General features: G+C 51.8%; 1 protein-coding gene across 1 annotated transcript in view; it reads right to left on the reverse strand.

Annotated features, from left to right (window-relative positions):
- Window positions 1-18496: 18496 nt before the first annotated feature.
- The window catches only part of Nsg2 (neuronal vesicle trafficking associated 2), a 51087-nt gene continuing 44187 nt past the window's right edge, over window positions 18497-25396 (reverse strand). Inside the window, exons 3-4 of the mRNA XM_076855667.1 lie at window positions 20798-20908; window positions 18497-18688 (exon numbers count right to left, since the gene is read on the reverse strand). Coding sequence (XP_076711782.1) covers window positions 18497-18688; window positions 20798-20908 — 303 coding nt within the window. The remainder of the gene's footprint in view (window positions 18689-20797; window positions 20909-25396) is intronic.

The raw sequence follows: 25396 nt of genomic DNA on the forward strand, positions 1-25396 counted from the left end.
AGAGGACGATACCACCAAGCACACAGAAAGATATTTATCTAACAAGAGCATTAAGTCTCTAGGACTACAACTTCCAAAGTGGCCCAGCTTCCTAAGCTGCCCAGACCAAAGTGTCTCCTGGGATGTGAGACTGTATTAGTCCATTTTCTGTTGCTGTAACAAAATACATGAAGCTAGATAACATGTAACGAAAAGAGGTTTATTTGGCTTACAGCTTTGGAGGACCAAGAGCATGGTATCAATACCGGTTGGCTTTACTGAGGGTCTCCTGGGTACATCACTTACTACGCGGCAGGTGGCATCGTGAGAGGAGTGTGTGTGTGTGTGTGTGTGTGTGTGTGTAGACAGGAGGCCAGGAGAAGGGGAGGGGCCAGGTTGGCTCTATTGTAACAAGCCACTCTCATTGGAACTAGCAAGGGTCCCTGAGATATGCATCCAAGGGCTGCACCCCATGATCTAACAGCTTGCAGGAAAGCCCTGCCTCTGGAAGGTTCCACGCTCTCAGCCTTTCCACCCTGAGTCCAGGCTTCTAGCACAGGAACCCCTGGGGGACACCCTCACACCCCATCCACACACAGCAGGGATTTGGGCGTTAAAACTGGGGTTGTCACACTAACTTAAAAAAAAAAAAAAACCTATAAATTGCAGAAAGAACAGCAGAGTAGAGGGACCAGGGAGGGACCAGGGAGGGACCAGGGAGGGGTAGGGGAGGTCCTGGGCACTGAATGAGAATAAATTATTTTCCGTGTTTTTATAATTATGTCAGAATGGATCCTTTGTCACGTGTAACTAAGAAGAACCAATAACGGGGGAGACTGGCCCAGCTGCTCACTGCCCCTCAGCTGTGAGGCCCAGAAACTGGCCCCCTCCTGAGCCTCACTCTCTCACTCTTCACCCACAAAGTGAGGCCCCGGCGGAGCTCACTGTCCCACCATCTGTGCCGAGGGAGCCATGGAGACCTGGCCCGGGGAGAGGGGTTGTCAAGGACGCCGTGTGCGGGTGTCTGCTTTAGAACATGGTTTTAGAAACGGAAGGCTCGGGAGGAGCAGAGGGTGCTGGAGGGGAGAGCTCGAGGACCCTGTCTTTGAACCGGCTTATTTCACAAGGGGAGGCCCGTGAGCTGCAGGGAGGCCGAGGCAGCAGGCCCATCCCAGGCCTCTGAGCCCCAGGACTGGAACCCAGGCCTCGCCGCCGGGAGGCCGGCCCTTCCTCTGCCCCACTGAGTTTCCCCTCCGCAGCTCCCAGGATCTTCAAGACCTTGGTGAGATCAGCACGTCACCCAGGGTGCGCCACCCCCACTGGGAGCCTCCAGCCCCCGCCCCAGTCCTGACCAGTGAAGGTCAGGACTTGGGCAGACGGGGCTGAAGTTCATTTTTAAAATCTCTACATTATAAACTGGGGCACACTCTCACAGAGCTGCAGTCGTGATGCTGGACAGGAAATCTGCTGGACTCTGGGGTCCAAACGTCCGGGCTCTCCGTCTCTGCCTCACCAGGGGTTTCAGCTGCGCTGACCACCAAAGGGAAGGGGACACATTTTCACCTTAGACACGGTGCCTCTTCTGGGTTTTCCGTCCTGGCAACGACAGCAGGGCCCACTGAGGTGTCTAAGCTTCTTCCAGAAGCTTCTCCCAAGCCTCCATTCCACCCATGGTAGGCCCTGTCCTTGCTGCCCCCCATCAGAGCCGTCAGACCCCTGGCTTCGCCCCGGCTGCTCTGACCCTCACCTTCCTCCACCCAGACTCTTCCAGCTGCACCCAGCCAGGACCTCGGCCAGCCCTCTCCTGTCCCCCCTGCATATCCGGCCGAGGCTGGGGGTCAGGCATTCTCTGCTTGTCTGCCTGGCTCCATCTGACTTTATTTTAAATTCCTCTCCTCTTCCCTGGTTCTTTATTGGCATTGCTACCCACCCTCGTGACCCAGACTAGTATGTCTCACACAACCTCAAACAGGTGGGGTTCGAACCAAGTCAGTCTCCAGATTGGTGTGCAGGGCATTTTAAGGTACATATAGAGTGTGCGTGATTCAGCTCCGGTGGCTCCTGCTTCTCTCCCTTGGGTCCTGGCCCTTTGGTCCAGCGTCTCCCTGTTGGACTCATAGAGATCTCCCCATGCAGCAGTGTATGCACCTCGTCTGTGACTCCTGCCAGCTGCTCCCCAGGGTGGGCACCATATTTTATATGTTCTTGGCCCTCCTGGTGGGCACCCAGGCCAGCAGAAACTTTGCTCCCTTTCCACACAGAGCCCAGCAGTGACTATCTCAGGACATTTCCTTGGAAGACCTTGGAGGGCACTGGGCCAGGCAGTAGACCTAGAGGTGGGCTACCTGGGCCTTGTGGTGTGGGCTGGCCTAACCTTACTAAAGTCCACCTTCCAGAAGGATCCTGCCCATTGATGCTCCTGCTTCAGTGCAAGAATGTTCTGGTCTCCCCACATCTGCACCAGCCCTTGAAATTACCACCCCACTAACGTCCATCATGCCAATGAGAGTAAATTATCACATTGTCATTTACAATCTCGCCCCTCGGGCCTGGTGGGCTTGAGTCTCTCCTCGTGTATTACTGGGCCATTGGGGGTCCCCTTCTGTGAAACAACCGTTCATCTTCTTTACCTCGTTTCCTGCGGAGTCCTTTTCTTTTTCAATTGATTTGTAGGGGTTTTTATGTCTCATGGGCATTAATAATTTGCTGATCTGAGAAACAAGACTGTTTGTTTACTCAGCCTATGATTCATCTCTTATTTTTCTTGATGTAATTCTTCATTGAAAGAAACGACTCCATTTTTTTAAAAGTCAAATTCATTTCTTTTCTTTTTCTTTCTGGCTTGCCAAGACCCCCTCTTAGCTCACAGTTTACTCCTGATGCCACCTACATAGTGTAGCTCAGAAAGTCGTGTGCCCCAGTGCTCTCCTGCCTACATAGATGCAGGTGCCTGGAGCACAGATGGGCGTCATTACCCAGGGGCAATGATGCTCTTCTTAAGGAATGTGAAATTGGGATTAAGAGCCTGTCAATCAATCATCTCCCTAGTGCCTATAAAATTTGACAGCTGTCAATGACCATTTTTTACTGTGATAAAGAGAGCCTGCCAGGAGATGCCAGAGACAACAGGCCCAGCGGGAAACAGAGACAGAGCTTAGAGGGCTTCGTGAACTCCCTTTCTCTCCTCTCTGGCTCCGAAAGCCTCCCCCAAGACAGCCCCGCACCTTCCCACCCTGCATCTATTCCCAGTGACCTTTCCAAAAGGTGATATTTGGACATTTAAATACTACCTTTACATTAGCCATGTCCTTTCTACCACATGGACTAGTGTTGACTTAATGCTTTTCTTTAAACTGACCCAATATATTTGCTTAAAACTTTTTATTGAAAGAGGAAACTTCATATCAAGTCTGTAAATATAAAGTTAATACTCTGCGCTATATTTAGAGGTCATGATGAAAATAAAGATAATTAAAACTGTGAATTCTAGTTAGGTACCATGACATGCTGAAGGTAGAGAGAGATATAAAAGTACATTAAGAGATAAAGACCTAAATGTAGGCTGTCTCCTTAATGTAGTCAGAATGAATAGAAATTTAGGAAAGAGAATGGCCTTTCTTGGTGTTATTTAATGCTTTACCCCAACCTTACAGAAGCACCTCCCGGGCTCCTGGTACCTTCCAAAGCTAGTGTTATAATGAACCACTTCTCTTTCCACCTTATGACCTTTTGATTTCCTTCTCCTAATGGATTTCTAACCATTGCAACTAAAAATGACATAACAAAGTGAGGCATCTGCAGCTACACTGACCAAGTTTTCTAATTTATTATTAAGAACCAGGCGGGGGCTGGGGATGTGGCTCAAGCGGTAGCGTGCTCGCCTGCCATGCGTGCAGCCCGGGTTCGATCCTCAGCACCACATACAAACAAAGATGTTGTGTCCTCCGAAAACTAAAAAATAAATATTAAAATTCTCTCTCTGTCTCTCTCTCTCTCTCTAAAAAAAAAAAAAAAAGAACCAGGCGGATGTGAAAATGGTACACGTCACCTCCTCTTACATATCATTGGCCAGAATTTAGTCATATGATCCCCTTCTGGATGCAAAGGACTCTGGGAAATGTCGTCCATCACTCAGTATCGGCTTCTGTGCAACAACTCCTCTCTATAGAAGGGATGCATACATCTTTATGGACCATGCCACACACTGTCACATGCACCTTGCACAGGGTTGGTTGGGCATGTTACAGGAACTCAGCTGAGGGAAGGGAGGGAGGGAGGGAGGGAGGGGGGAGAGATGGAGAAAGAGAAGCTACACTATTATTTTCCTTTCAGTGGGTAAATATTCTATTTGCACTTGAAAGTCTTACTCTTTTAAATGAGCATGAATGACTTTTCCCACAGATAGATAGATTGAGAGTTAGAATGATTCAGTGAAAACTTCATGGTTTTTTTCATTTTCACTCCAGGGACCTCTATGGGAGTACATCACATATAGATGATTTCTGACATGTCACCTGGAAGTAGATGGCTGGAGAACAAATCCCCAGCTTTTGAAGTCGAGTTTCTCTGGGAAACTATGTTTTAGACATGTCATATTTACGAATTCAGCTAACATATATCAAAGACTTGAATGTGTATATGTGACACCTGGAGATTAAGAATCCCTTGGATTTCAGATGAGCTCCCTCTGGGAGCCAGAACAAGGTGTAAAAACTGGTGGCTTCAACAGCAGAAGTTCGCGGTCCAGGCGTTCTGGAGGCAGGAAGTCATGATCAAGATCCTCGAGGGAGCGGCTCCTGCTGGTTATGAGAGAGTCTTCTACGCCTCTCTCCTGGCTCCAGGAGGTTGTCAGTCTTTGGAAGTTCTTAGTTTGCAAATGCATCACCCCAATCTTCTCTTTCTCCCTTTGCGTGTGTTTGTCTCTGGGTCCAAATTTCCCCTTTTTATAAGGACACCAGTCATGTAGGACTAGGGCCTCCCCAATGATCTTCACTTGATCACCAATAAAGACCCTATTTTCAGGTAAATTCACATCCGGGGGTGCTGGGTTAGGGTTTGAACTAGAGGAATATTGAAGTACATACTTCAAGCCCACAGCCTTCCTTATGTTAAGACCAAAGCACCCAAAGGAGAGACGGCAGGAGCCACGTGAGAGAGCAACACCCACCGCTCCAGAGTTGAGCAGCCTCCGCTAAGTCATCAGGTCTATAGTTAGAGGAAAGGATGCAGTTTTTTGAATTATCCAGCCTTATTTCCCAGGAATTAAAATAACGACAGAGCTCCCCCAGGGTGGGCTTGGAGCTTGGTGGGACAATGGAAGTGTGGGTGTCAGGTGGGTGGCCAGGGTTGGAGTCTGGGTTCACATCTAGACAGTCGTGTGAGGGTGCATGTGTATTCCAGCCTCTCCAAGCATCTGTGCTCTCATTTGTAACCTCGGGGATGCGACTCCACAAAATTATCATGATGACCCTTCATAAGCACCGGAGTATTTAAGGCAGCTTTCAAGGTGGACCTGTCGTAACAATCCTGGTCTTTCCTTATGAAAGTTGTGCAGTGGGTGGCCAGGGCCACCACCTAGATGGACTTAACACTGCTCGCTGCATGGCCTTGATCCTTCTCCCTCCGTCTGTCCATCTCTTCCATCCATCCATCAATGTCTGTGCATTTCCAATTGAGTCGCAGTCATCAGCGCTCAGCCTTCCTAACCCTTCAGCCTGCACGCCACTGACCTTGTTTAATATTTGCGTGGAGTTCTTTATGATTTTGAAGTAAAACGTTAAGAGAGTGAAATGCAAATATTCGAGTACTGTTAATGTACAAATGATGCACCTGGGGAACGCAAGCACTTATCAAGCTGCAGAGCATTTCCATCGCCCTAGAACCTTCTCTTGACCTCCCTTCCCGTGCAATCTCTGTACCCACCCATCCACAGAGGGGCCATTGCCCTGGTTTCTGTCATTAGTCTACCTGTGGCAAAGCCTTGTATGAATGAAGTTGGACGGTATGCACTCTGTGGGTTAAGCTTGAAGTAGTTGAATACTGGAAGTACATAATTCCAGCCCACAGCCTTGATTAGCATATTTCTGAGATTTGTCCATGTTATCGCATCTATCAGTGACTCCTTCCTCTGTTGCCGAATGTCATTCCACTCTAAGGTGATAGCACAGTTCATCTACCCATTATCCTACGCAGGGGTACCTGGACTTTCTCCAATATTTACATTATTATGAAGATGCTGCCATGCTGTTCTTGAAGGAGTCTTTATGTGGACACATGTTTTCATATTTCCTGGGCATACAATTGTTAGAGAGTAGGTGTATATTTAGGTTTTTTGTTTTTTTGTTAAAAAAAAAAAAACAACTTCCAGACTCTTTCCCAAAGTAGCCGCATCATTCTGTTTGCCCTCCTCACTCTCCTAAGATTTTGCAAAGGGACCTCACGGTAGCGGTCCCTGAGCAAGACACACCAGAGCAGGGCGAGGCCTCCCAGGAAGGAGACTGGCTGGAACTTCTGCCGTGTCCCTGAGAAAGATGACCGAGCTTTCAAGTACTTCCACAGCACAAAGACCCTTCCCTTCTTTACAAAGGGTTGTGACATGGCGTAACTTTGCTCCTGTGTGTGCTCTGAACAATCCCAACTACCCCGAGGATGCCAGCTGGGTCCACAAAGACCTGAAATGTGGAACATTTTCACATCCATGCCAGTGTGCATTTTTCGAGAACTTAACTCTGACAAGGTTGGCCTATTCAGGACCAGAGGGGACAGCCCGGGCTGAGAGACACCGGGGATTTAGTGCTGCTTCTCTGTTCTGTCACAGCCAGCGGCTGTGGCAGGGAGTCAAGTCCTTGGCGTTTGGCCTCCTGTCTGCGCCCCTCTGCAGCCTGGTTCTGAGTGCTGTCCCAGGAAGCTAAGCTGGACGGGGTCTGCAGCCCTCTCACTGAAGCCGCAACCCCTTAGCACACCTGCTCAGTCCTCTTTTCTGTGTCCACTGCCTGGGAACCTTTGGATTGTTGGAGGTGCACCAAGACCTGGCTTTGTTATGGGAATGGGTTCGCAGACCTTCGGCTTCCAGGGTGCTTGATTCTAGAATGAGCCATTTGTCAGCTTTTCCCCTGCTGTGACTACATGATGTGACCAGAACATTTTTTGGGGAGAAAAAGTTTATTTGAGGGCTCACAGTTTCAGAGGTCTGAGCCCATAGAAAGCTGGCTCCATGCCTCAAGGCTCGAGGTGAGTCAGGACATCCTGGCAGAAGGGTGTGCTGAGGGGCGCAGCTCACATGGCGATCAGGAAGCAGAGAGCGCGATCTCTAGTCACCAGATCAAAATAGACACCCCACAGGCCCCAGTGACCCTCCTCCCCCAGCCACACTCTGCCTGCCCTCAGGTACCACTCAATGAATCCCATCTGGGGATTAATCCACTGACTGGTTAGGGCTCTATACCCCAATCATTTCTCCTCTGAACCTTCCTGCGTTGTCTCTCACGTGAGCTTTTGGGGGACACCTCACATCCAAACCCTTACAGGCTCTCTGCCACCTTCCAGGGGCTGATGTTCTTATTTCCCATTCCTCTTGTACAGTCCCTCCGTCCCTACTTAGCAAAGTGAGGCCGACCTTCTGTCCTGGGTGACCACGGTGCTTTGCCCTCTGTGGCCCAAGCAAAGGGGAGCAGTGGGGAGTAGCCAGCTCCCGAGGGGCCTCAGCAGGCAAAGGACACCTCACAGGCTCCCTGCTGGGTTCATTAAACCGTCCGTCCGGCTGTCTGTTGTCTGACTCAGAATTCAGAAGGGAGCTATTTGACTCCAGGTCAAGTTTATTTGAACTAAATGATGAAGTCAGATGTTTCTGACACACAGCTTGAGCTGGCTGATGGTTTAATCAGACAGCCTTGCCATTTAGGCACGTGGCAGAGATTTTGTCAGAATTGAAAGCGCTTTCTGAAGCCCAGTAAGGTGATAAGAGGACAGAAGTTCCCGAGTTCCCGGTGACCAGAGTTTGAGGAGATGGGAAGGCTCGTTACTCCCGTGTGACCGTTCCCCACTGTGTACCTGTGTCAAGTCATGATACTGAGCACTGATTCCTGTAAGTATGTAAATATTATGTCTCCGTAAAAAGTATTGAAAGAGCTAAACGTGCAGCCACAAGCTTTCCAAGCAAATATATCTAAAGCACATACTTGAACATGATAGATAGTAAGTTGCATCTTCTGTAATGGCTTAAACTTGAGATTTAAAGGAAAACATGCCTCGTTCTAAAACTGATTAAGGGAAAAATATGGCTTTTGGAATTCTTGCTCTTTCATGGGGACAAGGAGCCAGCATTTTGAAGGCTGCTACCCCAGCCATCAGCCATCCTCCACCAGCTTCCCAAGGCATTTCTGCCAAATAAAGAGCCTGTCCACTCGAGAAGACTCTGATGAGCCGAATTCTCTTCTTGTCATTGCACTGGGAGGCAGGCAGGGGCCCTGTGCTTTGGGGAAAGGAAATTCGTTTGAAAAACCTCTGATTGGTGTCCGTGCAGCCATTCAATGGGCCCAAAGGAAGGACAAGCTCAGGAGCCACAGAACAGCCTGGGCTCCTTCCTGCCGCGGGCATTGAGGGCCTCAGTGGAGGGAGGCTTCCTCCCAGAGCTGCAGAAGGTGTCACAGGCCAGCGCCTGAGCAGAGAGTGCCACTGCTTCTTCTCTGCAGTGCAGAGCCTGGACCCCCCGTGCAGGGCAGGGCCCCTTCCAGAGAGGAGGCCTCCTGCCTTTGCTCGGGAAGCCTGGCGAGCCGGACGCAGACTTGGGATCCAGTCCAGCATGGGCAGCTCTCATCAGTGTTGCTGAGAAAAGGGTCAAAGCACAACTAATTAAAAGCACCACTTCTCACGCTGCAGAAAATACAATAATGACTTTAACAGATTTTGCTATTTTCTTTCCAAATGCAATTAAATGCCAGCTCCCCTGGCTAATTCTCAGCCCAAGTGGCTGATGCTATTTTATCTAACTCTCATGATTACAAAGCAGAGATTGAAAGCTAACAGCAAATGTGTGAGGGACAGTGCGTTTTCCAGCTCATCTAGTGTAAATGAAGTTTTGCTCCTGTTTTGGTTTTTTTTTTTTTTTTTTTCCCCTCATAGGCAGCTGGGTGGTGGTCAGAGATATGACTGGGCACAATGACCATGTTCCTGATGGGGCTGGCCTCCCCACACACTGTGAACCCCGGGAGCAGACGCTGTGCCATGAACCCATTGGGTCCTCTGCAAGCTTTGTCACCGTGTGTCTTCTGACTGTCTATCTGAGAACCTCCAGGGAGCAGGGCCAGGTCCTCCCCCAGCAGTGAATCCAGGAAGCCTGGGTGTCATCCGCAGGGCATGTTGATAAGAATGAAGGGCATCACCTTGGAGCTGCGTTTGGCCAATGTGACTGTCATATTGAAGGCGAGGCCTGCAATTCAGCCTCCCTGCACAGGGGTAGACAGGGGACAAGACTTGGACTCACTGGACTTGGAACATGGTCATTATAATGGCCACACAGTGGCCTCTTGGACACGCAGTTTGGGGCAAGGGCATAGCCCATGGAGCCCGTGACAGTTTGCCAGAGCTGCCATAATGAGGACCCCAACCAAAGGCTTTACACAACTCCAAGCAGAATCTCATTGTCTCCGAGTCTGCCCTCCCAGGACTCTCACCTCGGCCTTCATCTCTGTGCCCTGATCCTCTTCTCACAAGGACACCCGGGATATTGGACCAGCGCCCACCCACCTGACTGCCTTTTAGCTTGATGATATCTGTAAAGATGCTTTCTCTAGATAAAGTCACTCTGAGGTAACGGGGGTCAGAACTTCAGCATACCATTTTGGGGGACACAATCCAACCCACACCGAGTCATTACTCCATGAGTTTCCAGTGCTGCCTCCCGAGCTCCAGGCTTCAGAGGATACGTGGGCTCAAGTTTGCTTTTCTGCAAATTATTATCAGAGCATTGTCTTCAAGTCCCCCAAACACTTTGCACACTTTCTCCGGTGATCTTCACAATACCCTGTGAAGCAGGAACTAGTGCTCTCACGTCAGCGTTGGGGAAGGGAGGCTCAGGGAAGGTGGCCTGTCCAGGATCGCCCAGCAGAGAGCGGTGGCGCTGGGATTCTGACCAGGTCTGTGACTCCAGTGCCGGGTGTCTAGATGCAGCCCTTTGTGGACAGCTTCTTCTGTTCCTCTTTCAGCAGCTTACTGGTCTGAATTGGGCTGTTCTTCCCTTTTTTAGTTAATTTGACAATTTGCACAGGAGGGAATAAATTACCAACATAGAAAGACACATTCTTCTCATCAAGTGTGTTTATTTGGAGCTGGGGGCTGGGGAGTGCCAGCTCAGTGGACGTGTGAATGGTGGCTGTCAATCTTGCAGGGGAGCAGGGCTGGGGTCTCCAAGCCAGAGGTGGAGGGCTGCAAGGAAGGTGGAGAAGATGAGCATGGGCAGCACACAGGGCTCCCTGCCAGGGTGCAGGGTCACGTACCCAGGAGTGTGGGAGCAGCCACCCTGACTCCAGGGGGGCACCCAACCCCTCCCAACCTCCATTTCTTCATCTATAAAATTACAAGGATAACACTGGGCATTTTGCATTTGCAAAGCTGAGTGGTTGGTAAAGCCATCACCCAGTTTAAATGACGAAAGAAACAAAGTATATTTGGAGGAAATGTGATACAGATCAAGTTTGAGGTGCCTGAGTTGACTTAGAGGTCATTGGAAGAGAGGAAAAGTTTCCTTCCATCCATTCAACCATCCATTCCAGGAGCTCACAGACAACCCAGCGATGAAAATAGACTGATAATTCTGCGACAAATGGAGGCACAGGATTTGGGAGGATCCTGCCTGGTTTGGGGAGATTAGAAAAGACTTCATAGTAACGGTGTCACCCGCCACCAGGTCCTGAGGACTAAACTTGAATATGCCTGATACGGGAGAGAGCTCAGAGCTGAGGAGCTTCCTGGAGAGAGCTTACCCAAGGGAGAAGGGAGCTGAGTGTTGTGATTGTCATCGTTGTCACAACCAGCCCTGCACCAGGTATGGGGTCCAGATGGAGAATGGGTTTCATTTGTGTAATTCTTTCTACTATAGCAAATAAACCCCCAGACTTCACCAAAACTGTGAAAACCATTTTCCACTCATCTGACAACCCAGGGTGGGAAGCTCACTGTACTCCACGTGGAGATTCAGGGATCCAGGTTCCCTGCATCTGTGAGACCACCATCTCCTTATGGCTGGGTGGTCCTTGGCCTTCAGACATTGCAATGTGGGAGGCTTGGTGAGGAAAAGAGAGCACAGAGTCCCCTCATGTGCTTCAAAGTGCCAGCCCAGAGCTCGTCCACTTCCCGTTCCCCACATTGGAATGGGAATTACTAGTACATGAGAGCCGAGAAGCAACGGGGCTGGGAAAGATCATTCCCTAGTACCCGAGGTGACCTTGGTGGTGTTGGTGACCCCCTGCTATGGAAGGAGACGTGAAACTTTCTAGAGAGCCAGCAATCTCTGACACATCCGCATCAAATTTAGCTGCAGATGCTGTAGGGAAAGATCACCAGGCTGCCACAGGGCTGCATGGGGGAGAGGGGGGCACCCTTTGCCAAGTCTCAGGGGTGCAGACAGGAGCAGTGGGGAACCACCCACCTCCAACCCAGGCATAACAGTATTGCTCAGATTTGTCCTTCAGTGCAGCCCATGTGTTCCCGAATGGATCCCATTGTGGACAGGGCAGAGGTGTGGGTAAAATATTAAGGAAAAGAAAACTCTTTTGGTTAAAGCTGTAGAACACCCAGCCATGAGCAGCAGTGGCTGCAGTGGTCCCTCTAACAGAATAAAATCCAAAGGAAAGAGAATGAGTTTCCATGGAACCCAGCAGCACTCAGCCCACGTCAGAGCCCACCTGGGAGCTCCCAGAAATACAGGGAGTAACCTAGCGGGTGAGAACTTTATGGGGGGCCAGGACCCTGCAAGAGCAGATGGGGTATGTGTCTATGACAGGTTGCATCAGATCCCATAGTAACAGTCAGTGGACAAATCATCCTCCAGTGTGACACCGTGCAGTACTCTCCTCCAAACAATGCTGGCCTTCAGGAAATAGAAGGCAGCTTCGGCTTTACACATGAGTCTTTACAAATAAACCCAAAGAAATTGGCACACAGAGAAACAAGGCTTTAGCCAGCACAGGGCATACGCCTGTGTCCCAGCCACTTGGGAGGCTGACAGTAAGAGGGCAAGCTGAAGCCCAGGTGGACACGGAGAGTCCCTGTATCAACATTAAAATAATAAGAGGGGCTAAGGATGTAGCTCAGTGGTCCAGCACACCTGGGTGCCACCCTCAGTACTGCAAAAAACAACAAGAAGAGTGTAAGATGGCCCCAAAGAGTGTCTCTAGTGATGTCAGAAATTCTAAACGTCAAAGAAGTTCATCTATCTGAAAGAACTGTACGTGTGCACTAGAGATGAGTGGATAAGCACACTGGAGATGTGAATCGTACTTCCCACTGTCAGAGAAAGAAGCCACAAGCAAACAAAGCGGGAATGCTGGAATAAACCCTGAGGTGGAATAAACCCGGTGTGGCATTGGTGTAAGAGGGGTCAAAGTCAACTCGGTTGTGCTTGAGACAGATGATAGATGATAGATGATGGATAGGTGATAGCAACATAGATAATAGGTAGGTAAGTGGGTGATAGAAAATAGATCATAGATGAATAGATGATAGATACATAGATTATAGATAGAGAAGGATATATGGATGATGGATGGATGGATGGATGGATGGACGGGCGGACAGAAAGATAGATAGATAAGTGAGCTAGGATACAGCCATAATTCTTGGTTCAGTATGCCAAGAGGGTCTGCAAACCAGTACCCTCTGTAGCAATGAGCACACCTAAAGTTCAGATCTTGGTTTCTATTTCTCTTCCCCAAGAAAGGAACCAGCTTCCCTGGAGACACAGTCAATGCCAGAATTGGGAAGGGGAAATGCCAGGTGAACCTGGAGGATCTTGTAATGACAGAAAAATTTTAAAATTTCTTTTTAAAAATGGGTCTTATTAAAAAAGACCCAGGAGACAACATGAAAGGTCACCCAAAGACAAAAGCTGGAAGAACTTGAGGAGTGAAGTAAGATAGTGTTGAGTTTAACCCAGAATAAGCAAAGACCCATGAGTTTATGCTGATACAATACAACACTGAATAATAAATGTGGAAAAGGGAAGCCCTTCCTTATGGGGTGGGGGGGTTAACTTCTCAAACACGGCTGCAGCTGGTGCTGTGGGGCATGTGCGAGCTCAGGAAGGAGCAACCATCCGCATCTTCCTCAAAGTAACTCCCCCAGATTCTCCTGGTTGCCTAGGGAAAGTGGGTTGCATCATAATGAACACTGCGACCTGGCAAAGGCCACCTGATCAAAGAGATGTGGTCAGCAGGGCAGCAGGACACAGGTCCCCAGGGCGCACCCCATGGGATGCTCTGGACAGGGCACGCCCCTTCTGTGTGACTCTCCCCCATAAACCCACATTCTCAGTGCGACCCTGGGGAACCCACTGAGGGACCTGCACCCTTCACAAATGTCAAGGTCCTGAAAACCAACCAGCTGTCACAAAAAGGGGGTCACCAGAAGATGTGTGAATACCCTGAGGGATCTCAGGTCACATACTGGATCAGAAAAAGCTGAAAAAAACTGGTGAGAGTTAAGTAAAGTCTGTGGTTACATTTTTCTAATGCATGTGAAGAGTTTGGTCAAAATCATTTGGGGACATGTGGCAGACTCCAAAGCAATACTTTAATTTCACCTTAAAAATGCATATAATCCACACTCTCCCTTGGATGTGCTGGTGCTAGATAAACCCCTGTCTGTACCTCTTTGTGTAACCAAATTTAACAACCAAAAGCTATTTGTAGGCTGGGGAAAGGGCAGACTGTAGCCTTGGGCAGGACCCACCCCACAGATGTAAGGAGAGGCTGGGCCAGGCCTGTGAGCTCCAAAGGCAGAGAGGAGCAGCCGGCCTGGTGCCTCCTTTGCCCCCACAGCGTCCCTGTCAGATGTGTAGCATCCACATGACTCCGGTTTACAATGAGGAAGCTGAGGCTGAGTGAGAACCTGGCCTCGGTAGGCCTCCAGGGAGGGGTGGCCAGGTCGGCCAGGTCTGAGGCCACTTGGCTGGCTGAACGCTGGGTCTGTGTCTCGGAGACAGGTCACTTCTGACAAAAGGATGGAGTTGGGACCCCCGCTGTGCTAGGCTGAGTGAGATCTGGGGGAAGCTGCCTTGACGTTGCCATGGAAACCAGCCCTTTTCCCTATGTTGCTCGCTGCTGCTGCTCGCAGCGCTGGTTTTTAAGGAGATGGTATTGTGTGCTTCTTGGGAATAGGATCAAGGCGATTTCTTCTTCCACAGGACTCCGCAGTTGAATAGAGCCTGTCGTGAGGTGGAGGGGAGATAAATCGATCCACTGAAAGATCCAACGGGTGGTTTTCCAATTTTTCAGAAAAAGAAAATACATCTTTATCTCTCCCTGCCCATCTCCTGACCTGATGGACAGCAGGGCTTGCCCAGGAGCTGTCTCTGCTTCTCCGACACCTGGCCACTGTCTGTCCATTCACCTCCTGCCCTTCTCCCCAGCCTGGGCTGTGACGGAGGGGAGAAGGGCAGCCTGTGGACACACGCGTTTGATCTCTGCATCCAGCACTGGCTCAGGGAGAGAGCTCTGTTCCTTGAGGACATTTCCATCACCTGGGAGGGTGGCCCGTGCAGCACACATCTCCTGAGCTCCTCCTGTCACCAGCAACCTGTCCTGCAGGGCCCGTTGAAGACCAGGTTTTCCAAGACCTCCTGGTGACAGCCACGCTGGCTCACCCTCTGGTCACAAAGCTTCTAGAACAATCGGGCCCCCTCCCCATCACCTTTGCTACCCAGCCTTGGTCCCATCTTACTGGGAGCCTCTCAAAAGAGGTTCCCTTTGTGGATAAACAGATATAAACGTGTGCAAAAGCCATGGTGGGGGGGTGCTGTCAATATGGTCATTGCCTGGCTCCCTCTGGAGCGCGACCCCCAAAAGGGCTCTGTGAGACCCCACTCTCCAAACTCAGAGGAGCTTTTTCCAGATCCAACCTCCTCTGGTTAAACCTTTGTGACCGACCTGCCTCTCCAGGGATGTCCAGGTCGGGAGAGAGGCGTCCTCTTTGGTTCTAACTCCCCAGGAGCAGCACCCACCCAGGTCGGTCCTCAAAGAGAAGGGCTGCCGTCATGGCCGACCCTTCCAGCACCGCTATTTCCGGTGGGTCCCCACAGCTGACTCGTCACACAGAATAGATAGCTCCGGTTTGTTTTTTTGAGCAATGGAGTGGCAAATCTATTCATAACAGGATGTTGGAACATGTGTTCATTAAGTCTTCAGTTGACTTTGTGTAATTAAAAAATACACTGGGTGTTCACAGGCTGGCCATGTGGGTCAGCCGCCTCCTGGGTGGAGGCCAGCCCTGCCCCAGGCCTCTCCAGCATGCGTCCCCTGGAGGAGGCTGGATGTGAAGGCTGCAGGTGGCGTGGGAGGGGCTGTCTGACGCTCTGTTCTCACGGCCTGCACAGCCAGGAAGGGCAGGAGCCCTGCTGTCCTCCTCCTCTCCCGCCCATCTGGCCTTCGGCCACCATCCCCAGCATGGCAACAGGCTGGGAGCCTCCACTGCCAACTGTGGGCAGAGTCCACCCAGCTCTGCCTTAAGTGGCCTGCCATGGGCACAGTTACCAACCATAGGGCAAGACACAGAGACCCGTGGTCACTGTGACTGGCGGAGCTGTTAAGAGACTGGTGGCAAAACACCTGGGTTAGAGTCATAGCTCTGTCACTCATCAACCAGGTGGCCTTGGGCAAGCTGTTTCTCTGCTGTGCGCCTCCATGTCTCCATCCTGGGATGGGGACAATTAGATGATACTGATGGCCATGGTGTTGGAGGCAGGACACCTACCTCCCTGGGACTGGCAGGAGAGTAATACGAATTAAGAAACACAGAGCACTGGCACCTGGCAGAGAGCGAGGGCATCTAGATGGGTGCTCTTCCCAGCATGGACCACCTATGCGGAGTCCTGCTAATGACAACTGCAACTTGACTTTCTGGAAATTAGCTATGACCTTGACAGTGTTGCTCAGGGTCCTTTATAGAAAGGAAGCAGTTCTGGGGGCAAAAGGGTCACACAAACCTTGGTTTAAATCCCAGTTCCTCTACAATGGCCCGAGGGTAGGCTCTTTGTCCCTCTGAGCCTCAATCTCTCCATCTCCTATCTAGTAGGGTCAATAACCCCTGCCTCCAGGGTTGTACTAAGTCTCAAGCTAATTCTGAAGACGTCCACTGGATGCCCATTATCTCCCTCCTCAAGCTGTTGGCCAGCCACCAAGTGCGTTGTGTTAAAGCCATCGTCAGACCCTACCTTTGCTACATTTCCACATCCAAGTCTGGCTCTAGACCTCGGGGCAGTGACTACTGAGTGCGGTTAGAATGCGTCACCCTAAAGACAGGTGCTGGAAACACACACAGTGTTGGGAGGTGGGGCCTGAGGGGAGGTGTTTAGGTCTCGAGGCTCCAACCTCGGGGACAGAAGAACGCCCATTACAAGGGGCCTGAGTCCATGAGAGGCACCTCTTGCTCTCTGTTCTCTTGGTTTTTCTGACATGGAATGATGCATCAAGAAGGCCCTGGCCAGAGGCTGGATTGATGAGGACATCCCAGTCTCCAGAACGGGGAGAAATGGGTTGCTCTTCTTGATAAGTTATACAGTCTACATTCTGCTACAGAAACACAAAACAGGCTGAGATGCCATGTGCCAGGCCGTGCTGACCGGCAGGGGCTGTGGAATGAACACGGGGCTACGGGACAGGTGGCCGTGTGCATCTCCTGGGCCTTACCTAGGACCTCAGCATCAGGTCAGACCCCACTGGCCTGAAGGTGGAGGTCCCCAGGGTCCCATTCCAGCCCCTGCTGCATAGGCCACTCTGCCCCCAGGGCTCACCCACCCCTCTGGGTCCCCTACCCGAAGCATCTTCATCAATCTCACTAAGAAGAAGACCGAGGCTCTCAGACACATCTATCTTTATTTGTTTCCTGTCAGAAAATTTTGAGAATTACACCAAAAAATACTTCAGCCTCTGCTACCTACTGACAAAAATACACCACAAAATTATAAAGCGCTCAGCGGTTTTGCTAGGGACAATTTGTTATTCCGCTTCAGATGACAAATGAATTTACAGGTGACTCAGGTGATGGGAGGGTGGGGGAAGGAGGGAGAACAGATGAGAGCATTTGGCAGGAGAGCTTGAGCGATAGTAGCCTTATTACCCAGCTGTCGGGTACGATGATTTCAGCAACAGAGCAAGCCACAAAAATACCCTTTAAATGGCCTGTCACAGACTAATGGGGAAATAGCGACACATCTCAGACAGCCAACTCTCCAGCCAGCCCTGGGCCTGCTGGACACGGAGCCACAGCGCCATAGGATGGGCCTCCCGGAGCCTTTGTGAGGGGCCTGGGCGGGCCCAGGAGGTTCCACGGAGCAGACCTGGGCGGTGCCAGATGTGGCCCTTCCTCGGGAGCTTCTAGAACTCAGTTGGCTGCCACCTGAGGTTCCTGGTTGTGACCCGGGTGTTGTGACTGTCAGCACTGAACCAACAATGGCCGAACACCTGGGACCTGTGCTTCTAGTGGCCGAGGGCCAGCGCCTGGCTGGGCCTTTCTGCTGAGCCGCCTCCTTCTCTCCCTCTCTGCCCTGCCAGTCACAGGCGTGGGCAGCATCCAGCTGTGGAGCTAGAGAAACCTGAAAAAGGCAAAGAAAAACCTGCCCACGTCTGAGTGTCTGCTTCTACAAGTCACAAGGGCACTAGGCGAGCCCTCGGAGCCCAGCACGGGGCGCCTAGCCCTGGCACCAACACCCACCCCCGGTTTGTGCTCATCTTGCAAAAGGCACCAGAGCTCAGCCGAGTTTGCTCTGGGTTGTGCGCATCCTGGGCTTAAAAACACCAAAACCAATGCTTCCTTCCAGCCGGGCCACTTCTAGCTCCCCGTGCTCCTGTCCCGCAGACCAGAGGCAAACCAGGAAGCCCCATCTGCCACCCACTCGCACCAGGCCCGCACCGAGGCTGCAGGAGCCTCAGCTCCTCAGGCCCTCCAGATGGAGCCTGCTCGCGCTTTCTGTTCCTTTTCTTTGTTTCTCTCCTTTTCTGTTTTTTTTTAAATTTTCCTAACAAAGAATAAGCAGTGGCTTTGAGAATATCTTACATGGGAACAATCAACACGAAACATGCCTTTGTACATGAGCCTGACTTGGGGACGAATCAACAATACCAAGGGACAAAAAGGAACATCGGTTCAGACAACTCCAGTGCACGATATTTTCGGAGAGTGCCGCCCCGCCCCCCGCCCGCCCCACCCCCACATCCCAGGAGTACAGTGTTGTCTTGTAACTCGAGCTTGGCTGAGCCTGGGGGGTCCCCTGCCCACCACCCACCCCCACTCCGGCTCGGGTAGGCCCCTAATGGCCCTGGGTCTTGGGTGGCTTGGGCTCATGAATGACAGCGGCCGCCGACAGCCAGGGCCCGATGGCCCGGGCAGTGCTCTGCTTGGCCACGCTGTAGTGGCTGATGACTGTGTAGAAGCGGCTTCTGGAGTTGGGGTCCTGGGACGAGTAGTAGGCATCCAGGGAGGCTGGGATGCAGCGCTTGTGCTGGGGAAGAAGGAGACCGTCAGGGGGGTGTGGCCAGCCCACCCCTCGACCCACACACAGCTCAGCGCACAGTGGGTGACAACCTCCACCTGGCCTGCCCCTCCCCAGCATCGTCACCCTCCCATCACCATCATCAACACGGCCCCTTGGAAGAAGCCAGAGGAAATGAACCTGATGGTGACCCCAACCCAAGGCCAACCTCCCCTGCTCCTTGACTGTGGGGCTCTCGGGCCCCAGCTCCCCTCTCCTGGCCCCAGGGGCTTCCCGGGCTGCTCCCCATGGACCATGGCTGCTAATTTTATGCTCTTGATTTGACATTTGTATCTCTTTAATTTCAAAAGTCTTGGTCCCTAACAACATGAATGTAACAGTGCATTTGTATTATCTTATAATCCGTGCAGCACAGTCACAAAATAACACAACATTCCTCCGCAGAATTAGACCACTGGGTGAACTTCTTTGACTCTGCTCTGCGGCTCTCTATGTCCTTAGAACACAGACAGTCCCGACTTGGAAGGGTTGTCATATTCTGACTGGGACCATACAAAAGCACCCCTATAGGCCAGTGTGTCTGCCTTCCAATACAGTATTCAATCAATGGCCTGAGACACTCAACACCTGGTTATAGGACAGGCTTTGTGGGAGAGGATTCTGCCTGGAGCCAGACGAAGGTAAGGATCTGAGTACGGTCGCCCCGTGCGGAGCTGTGGTGCTACTGGGTAAGTCGGATGCAGTTTTGACTTCTGTCATTTTCATCTTGTGAATGGGTCAAGGACATCTCTATCTTCCGCTGAGGGTGGACATCCATACCCTGTATCCCACAATCATTTGGGGTATTTATTTTCTTTGTAAGTTTATGTCCTCAACTTGATATACAGCGAGGTTCTTGGTTTAGGTTGTTTTGAATTGTCAGGGTTTTCTTTTTTCTTATTCTTAAAAATTTTTCAAATACGTTAATCATTCATCGTCTCATGACAACATCTAAGAAGACATACCCAGGGGTGCTGGCTCCTGTCCCTGTGCCCTCACTGCCCTTCCCTTTCCCCGAGTGACCGTTTTCAGTAGTTTTTGGCTAATCCTGGTGGGCTTTCTTCCTGACAGTACAAGCCACGCCTCTCGCCTTCCCTTTCCCACACCCAGGCAGCTGCTCCATCCTTCCTTACCCACTGGCTCCTCGACCCGAGGGGCATGGGCCTCCTCTCCTGTCCCTCCCCACAGCACCAGCTTGCTGTGTGTCTCCTGGAGTTCACTCAGTTGTCCCCAGCGCTAGCTGTTCCCAACCTTCAGGTCCCAGCTTTTAGCCGTGAGGGGGGTGGTCTGGGGAAGTCACAGGGCAGAATCCAAGGACCTGCCCACGTTGGAACATGACTGGACCACACCCCCCCCCCCATGGGGAACCCTCTTCACGGCCAGCTCCAGACTTTCCTCACCTGGACAACGGGGACGCTAGGACCTGTTTCTCAGAATGGTTGTGGCCTGACTGAGACAAGGCCCAGGAGAATGGCTAGCAGAGAGCCTGCCTAAGAGAGGGTGACTGTAAAGATTAATACCACTGTCTGTTCCAGCTCTGAATCACACTCTGGTCTTACTGCGACTGACGTGTCGAGGCCAGTCACCTGGCAGGCCTTTGGCCAGCTGACCAGACGGAATTCTCTCCTTAAAACTTCATGGAAATCTTTGGGGCATCTACCAGCCCCCATTTTATGGGCATCCTCAGCCTCCATGCAGGCAAAAAACTGAGGCTCAGAGGGGCACAGAGGGGCCTGGAGGCTTTTCAAGGTCACGTGGCTGGCTCAGTTCTTTGAAGGAGGTTTGCAGTTAGAGCGGGGCCAGGGAGGAGCGTGGAAACCTCAGAAACACGGTCTTCACCCCTGTGCAGGGGCCTGCAGAGGTGAGGACTCTGCCATCAGCCCAGTGGCTCACCTCCTGACCTTGGACAGTGCCGACTGGGCAGGGAGCCTGATGGCTCGCTTGAGGCTGAGCCCCTCAGGAAACCCGGAAAACCTTGCTGGACACACAGTGGGCAGAGTGGTTGTCATGCCCAGAATTTGGATGCTGATGAAGACATGGGTCATCCCCCAACCACACCCACCGGCCAGGGCCCCTTACCTTATAGACAAATCCCTCTGGACAGCTGTGGTCGTAGGTGAAGGCTTTGTAAACCACCAGGAACACGATGCAGGCGAGGAACGCTAGGGCCAGGCTGACGAGGATGGTGACCTGCAGGAAGACACACCTGCGTCACCCTCGGCTCCGGGTGCCCGCTGCAGCCCACGCACGAACCTTAAACCCGGGGTGGTAGGCAGATGGCCTGCTAAGAGTGCAGGCAGGGACCCAGCACACTGCTCCGCTGGGCTTTGTCACTGACGTGCAGCGTGCGCCGGGGCCTCCGTGCCTCCTTGTGCAGGATCATCTTGAGGTTCCTTCTGGACCCCACTCGGGATAGACTTTTCCTGTACGCTGGGTAGGGAGTGGGGTTTCACCACTAGGCCCCCTCTCCAGAGCTTCCTGCCTCTGTTGTGACCACCCCGTCACCACTACTGAACTCCATCTCGGACATCAACCGCTTGCTCCACCTCCTTGTGGACACTCGTCCCTAAACCTTCCCCGAGGCTCTCCTCCCACCTGGTGGCCACCACTGTGCCACCAGGCCAAAGACCTTGGTGCCCTCTGCCTCTCATCCTACACTCTTCTTCCAGGAGAGCCTAGCACCTCCACCTTCAGATACCTGGTCCAGAGCTGACCACTCCTTACCACTCCCACCACTTCCGCCAGGCCAAGGCCACCCTCACCTCTCACCCGCGGGTGGAAACAGCCTTTAACCCGAGACTTGCTTGCCCTCTCTGGTGTGCCCGACACAGCAACCAGAGAGATCCTGGGCGTCCAAGTCGAGGCACGTCCTCTTCCTACATGCAGTGTCCTTGGACACCTCAGACTAGAAGCCCAGCTCCTGACCACTACCTACAAGCAAGCCTCATGAACCCTGGGGAAACCCGATGGAAGCCCCCCAGGATTTATCAGAAGGGAGCAAGTGAATGATTCCCGAGGCAGCTCCAGGTTTTCACTGGCCCCATGGCAACCCCTGTACGAGGTAGACATTAGGGCGTCTAGTGCTAGGAGTGGAATTTGTGTGCGTTGTTTTTAACAGCAGACAGCCCTTTGAGTCAGTCAGCCTAGAAATGTTACAGAATTCCTCTCCTGGAGAGAGGCTCCTCTTGATTCAGAAAAAAGACCAAACCATCTTTGGGGATCTTCATCCTATTTCCACCCCAAGGCTTGTTGATGAGAACGGATAACAACAGGAGACTAGGACGCTCCGGGCAAGGGGAGCTGCTTGTCGGCAGCTTGAAGTCCTGGATGGGAGACATGTGGGAAGGTGAAGGGGAGGTGGGACAGGGTGGTGAGTCTGAATCCTCTGGTGGAGAGTCCATGAGGACTCCCCAGGCATGTGTGCGCATGTGCGCGTGTGTGAAGGTTTCAGACACAGGTGAGTGCCATGAGGTTTTAAACTATTATTGGAGCAGTGTGCTGCCCTCCCCCTCCACTCCCCAGTTCCTCTGCTGAAGCACCGGACAGGAATCAGCCTCCTGCTCAGGACCAGGGTGAAGACAGTGCGGAGTGCGATGATGGGGACATCAGACCCGAGTCCCCAGGCAAGACGTGGAGCCCGCATGGAGACGTCCATGGAAGCTGAGCCTGGAGCAAGGGCTGCCCCCAGCTCAGTCATGTGCACACAGACTCCCCAAAGATGTCATCTGAATGGCACAGGAAAGGGGGTTGCCCAGGACCACTACCCTACCCACCGATGCTGAGGACCAGGAACACCTGGTCAGAAGAAGTTTGTAAAGAAACTAAAAATGCCCAGATTTTCCAATAACCGCAAGGCAGGAACAGTCCATCAACTGGTGAGTTGATGGTCAGCTAGTGGTCAGTCAGCTCCACACCCACGGAGCCCCCTCCATGGATTTCATCAACCGTGGGGACCAAAATAACTGGGAAGTAAATTGCTTCCTTACTGAACAAGTATGGACATTTGTCTTGTCACCATTCCCTAAAGGACACAACATAACAGTGTTTACCTTGTGCTAGGGAATTATGAAGAGTCTAGAGATTATTTTTTTTAAGAGAGAGAGAGAGAGAAAATTTTAATATTTATTTTTTAGTTTTCGGCGGACACAACATCTTTTTATGTGGTGCTGAGGATCGAACCCCCGGGCTGCACGCATGCCAGGCGAGCGTGCTACCACTTGAGCCACATCCGCAGCCCAAGAAATTATTTAAAGTACACAGAAGGGTGTCCGTATGTCCTATGCAAATACTACACATTTTAGATAAAGGAGCTGAGCATCTGAGCATTTGGTCAGTTATAGGGGTTCCTGGGTCCAATGACCATGACTCTTGAGGGACGACTGTATATGTACACAAGGGAACATTATTCAATCGTAAAAGGGCACGACATATATGTTACAAATGCAGACAGACCCCAAAACCACATGCTAAATGAAAGAACTCAGGTGCAGAAGGTCAGATAGTAGATGACCCCATTTGTATGGAACATCCAGAATAGGTGGATCTGTAGTCGCCAGGGACTGTGGAGGGGGCAGTGGCTGATGGCCACGGGGTTTCCTTTTGGTGGTGACGAAAATGTTTGGGGGCCAGGTAAGGGTGATGTTTGCACAACATTATGAGTGTTCTAAATGCCACCTAATTGTTCACTGTAAAGTGATTAATTTTGTATTAATAAACTTTGATCTCAATTTTTAAAAATAAATGCTCAGGTCCTGGACAGCAGCCTGGCACCCAAAGTTCTGCCCCAGAAGTGGGGAGTCATCCTCCTCAATGGTGGCTGCAGAGCCACCTTAAAGGACTTAAAGATGTGGCTAACAGCCCTTGCCCTCACAGAGTGCTGCCTGGGCCCAGTCAAGAGGGCTGCTCCCAACAGCAGGACAAGACATAGCCACGTGTACGCCAGCCTGCCACTCACACCTCCTGCACGCAGAAAGGAAGTCAGAACCCTGGCACCCCCTCTGCCACTCCAACGGCCTGACGGGGGTCCAGGGAGTCCCAGAACACCTCCCACCCCAGTGACCATGCACAGAGCCCCAACCTCTCAGCCAACTCGGGAGCAGGGCAAGAGGTCCAAACTCAGACACAGATGGCCCAATTCGGGGCTGGACACGCCCCCGGCCAGCAGCAGGTTGGTGAATGGACCCACTCCTGACATTCCCTGTGCTAACAACCCAGGAGGAGTCGTGTCACCAAAGTGTCACCGCAGCTTGAAAGTGTGAGCAGAGAGGCCTTCAGCAAGTGTCGCTGGGACAAGAGAAGGGAAGAGGGAGGCCCTCTTCAGGTACAGTGGCCTCAGCCCCCTTCACATTAGCAGCATCTGAGGGCCCTTTCAATGCTGGTGGACGGGGCTGCCACAGCCTCAAGGATTCTAATTTTCGGGTCAGGGCCATGGCACAACTATGAGCTCCCTGGGTGACGGATTAGACAGGGCAACCAGGGAGGTGCCTCTCCTCTGTGTGGTAGTGACCAACTGCACATGGTTAGCATCACCTGGGCAGCATTTGAAACACTCCTGATTCTCTGATCCCACCCCAACCAATGACATCGGGACCTCTTGTGGGCGTAGTTCAGGCCTCAGGATGTTCTGAAGCCCCAAGATGCTTCCCTAGTGCAGGCAGGTGGCGGAGAGCGCTGTGTGGACATGGGACGGGTGGCCCCTGTGACCAGCACCCTCAAGTTTGCTGTGCTGAGCGGGTGCTGGGGCACAGCTACTCTGCTCCTGGGATTCTGCCCAAGCAAGGCCATCTGACATCATATTGGGTCACTCGTTCCAGAGCACCAGAATTAAGATGCTGCAGCTAAAGAGTGTGCCTCCTGTCTTGAAGTTTGGTAACTTCTGCAGCTTAGGCCGGCCATTCCTGGAGAGACTTAGAAGGCTGGAAAATGGCAATGGATCAGGTATCACTGTCCCTGAAGACCTCAAAGTCTTCAGGCAAGGGAGAGGTAGACAGATGAACACAGGCACTTGCAACACATGGGGTGGCACTGTGACCAACACAGGTTCCAAACGCTGAGGCCAGACTCGGGTCATGGAGTAGAGTCGATGACCCAAGGAAGCTTGTGGGAGAGGAGGAAGGTGGATGTTGGAGCTGGGCCTGAATTCCCGAAATGGAGTCTCCATTGGTTTTCCAAGTGGGATGAGGAGCCGGAGGCTTCCGGTCAGCTGCGGGTGGATTTCCTGTGGGCTTTTGCACTAGGCATCCTACAGAGCTGGCCGCCTCAGCTGGCCTCGGCCTTTCTGGTAGGTTTGTGGAATTCAGAGCCCCCACGTGCTTGATCCCTGCAGCAAAGCTCCCAATGGGGTGGGTGGGCCTCCAGGGCCTGGGAGAGAAGTCCCCTTCCCAACGAAGCCCCTCTGGACACAAAAGCCTGAAATCCACGTCAATATTTATTGACTGGGTTTATAAAACTCCATTCCTTGGAGACATTCTAAAGCCTTTAGTTTCACCTCTTCAATTTAACAACCTGGCACTAGCAATAAATAGCTCGTTAGCTTTCCAATGTTGGGCGTGACTGGCCCATTAGACGTGACACTCGCCACATGAAGCCTCCTGCTCACCATCCTCCTGCTCACCGTCCTCCTGCTCACTCACCCTCACCCACGCAGTGTGTTAACGACAGGGCCACCGGCGAGCCAGG

The sequence above is a fragment of the Callospermophilus lateralis genome, chromosome 5, assembly GCF_048772815.1.
Source record: "Callospermophilus lateralis isolate mCalLat2 chromosome 5, mCalLat2.hap1, whole genome shotgun sequence".
Taxonomy (NCBI): Eukaryota; Metazoa; Chordata; class Mammalia; order Rodentia; family Sciuridae; genus Callospermophilus; species Callospermophilus lateralis.